General features: G+C 45.2%; 1 protein-coding gene across 1 annotated transcript in view; it reads left to right on the top strand.

Annotated features, from left to right (window-relative positions):
• The window catches only part of TNNI3K (TNNI3 interacting kinase), a 280406-nt gene extending 278902 nt beyond the window's left edge, over positions 1-1504 (top strand). Inside the window, exon 25 of the mRNA XM_081818637.1 lies at positions 802-1504. Within this exon, the coding sequence (XP_081674763.1) occupies positions 802-878 (77 nt within the window). The 3' untranslated portion in view covers positions 879-1504. The remainder of the gene's footprint in view (positions 1-801) is intronic.
• The last annotated feature ends 486 nt before the right edge of the window (positions 1505-1990 follow it).

Raw genomic sequence — 1990 nt, forward strand, 5'->3', positions numbered from 1 at the left:
ATTTTCACTGACGCGATGAACGAATGGCTTCCTTACTTGCAGGGGAAAAGGAACTGCTTACCTGCTCGGGTCCTGCGTTCTCTGGGGCAGTGGCCTGATCCTGAGCCCCGAGTTGTGTTCTCTGGACACAGCAGGGGCTATAGCTTCAATGAGCATTAAATACCACTGGTATTTGGACCTGAGCTTTGATGGCCACTGAAAAACGGGCGCTCAGGGAGGAAAAACAAAACAAAACCTAACCAGAGGCAACCTGCGGTAGCGAGTGGTTCTTTCCTTTTGCTCTGTGCTTAGCTCCCCCTTCTTTTTATCGCCGCCATTTGCTTAACTCTCATGGTGTCACACACTATCCGGATGGATGGTCTGATGTATGTTACCAACCTTATGAATTAATGTCCTGTTTACAGATGAAGACACCGAGGCTTAAAAATGTTAAGTGGACAAATATCACAGAACCAGTAAGTAGTGGAGCCGGGGTTTAAAGCCAGACTTGCCTGACATGAAAGCCCATTTAGCCGTCACAATACACCACCTTCTTGAACTGACCCCTTCTTGACTGCAGTCTTGGCCGGCTTGGGTCCCAATCACCATTTGTGTTCCTCCAGTCTCAGCTCTCTGTTTGCATTTTAAATTTTGCCTTTGTTTTACAACTGCTTGCCAGCAACCTCTGCCCAGACTCTGCCCAGGAGCCAGGAGAAGCTGCCTGGCAGCTCTGTGGTGCACTGGGTGAGGCTGGTTAAGAAAAAAATGGCAAGATGGACCGCAAGGCAGGTAAGTAACAGCTGAACTTCTATTCCGATGCAGGCTACGTGTCTGATCCCATGAGCCCGCTGCATTTTCATTCTTGCCGGAATAGCGGCAGCTCTGAGGACAGTGGCTGACATCACTCCGCGGATACCTAAGGAGAGTTTTCCCCCAGACTGACCGCAACAGTTCCAACCGTGGCAGGCTTGCTTCCAATTATAATATTTTACCCTCTAAGGTCTCCTTAAATTGGCTTGTTTATTCTGGTCCTATTTAATTCCCTACCACAAGTTGGGCTTTGGATTTGTGGCTAAGGGATGAAATGCAAAAGAACCAAGACAGAATGTATTTAAAGAATTGGTTTGAATTTTGTAACTGAAAGAACAAATTTATATCGTTACTTGGAGATAGGGCCTAAGTCTGTGGTGGGCACTTAACAATTGTTATGTTTTCCTAGACTGAATTATCTAGACTTGTGTTTGAGAACTGTGGGTTTGATTTTTTAGAATATTGTTCATTTTCTTATGCTATTATGTTACCTCTCGTGTCCAGCTCTGTGATTAAAGATTCTTTGTTGGCACACAAAATGGATTCAAGAGTGTATTTCGTTCCAACAAGACGTCTTCTGAGTATACCTTCTCTAAGACATATTGGTAATGACCTTCGGATCAAGACGCTTGCAAAATATTGTGCTTAGTTATTTAGCCTCCTTTCTACATCATACCAAGTGCTCTGTGCTTTGTTTGGGCATCTTGTTGCAGTCAGAACCAAGGGGTCATAGATGCTCTTGGTGTGGCCCACAGATGCGAACCTGCTCTTTATACCAGAGTCTGGCACAGTGCACGGGAAGGATACTGAGGTACCAGTGGCCTTCAAACAATGAGAAATCTGGGGGTGCCCGGCTGGCTCAGTCAGTAAAGCCTGTGACTCTGGATCTCAGGGTTGTGAGTTTAAGACCCACGTCAGGGGTAGAGTTTACTTAAAAAGAAAAAGAGAGAAAAACCTGCTCTCCATGCTCATTCTAACCAGGGAGACAGGAATACTTCCGCCAAACAAAATAGTCCTGCCATTGAAAGGCAGATTTGGGGGAAAAAAACAGGCAGGAAACCATGAATATTCAGTATGATGATTACTGCTTTTAACCTCAGTAAGAGGAAAAAAGTTAGTAAAGCAAGATGGGGTAGCCTCTAAATCAAGGTTTCCAGATCTCAACGCTGTTGAGGTATTGGAGGGAATTATCTTTGTGGGC

This window comes from Leptonychotes weddellii, chromosome 4 (assembly GCF_054177405.1).
Source record: "Leptonychotes weddellii isolate Sample4059 chromosome 4, ASM5417740v2, whole genome shotgun sequence".
Classification (NCBI taxonomy): domain Eukaryota; kingdom Metazoa; phylum Chordata; class Mammalia; order Carnivora; family Phocidae; genus Leptonychotes; species Leptonychotes weddellii.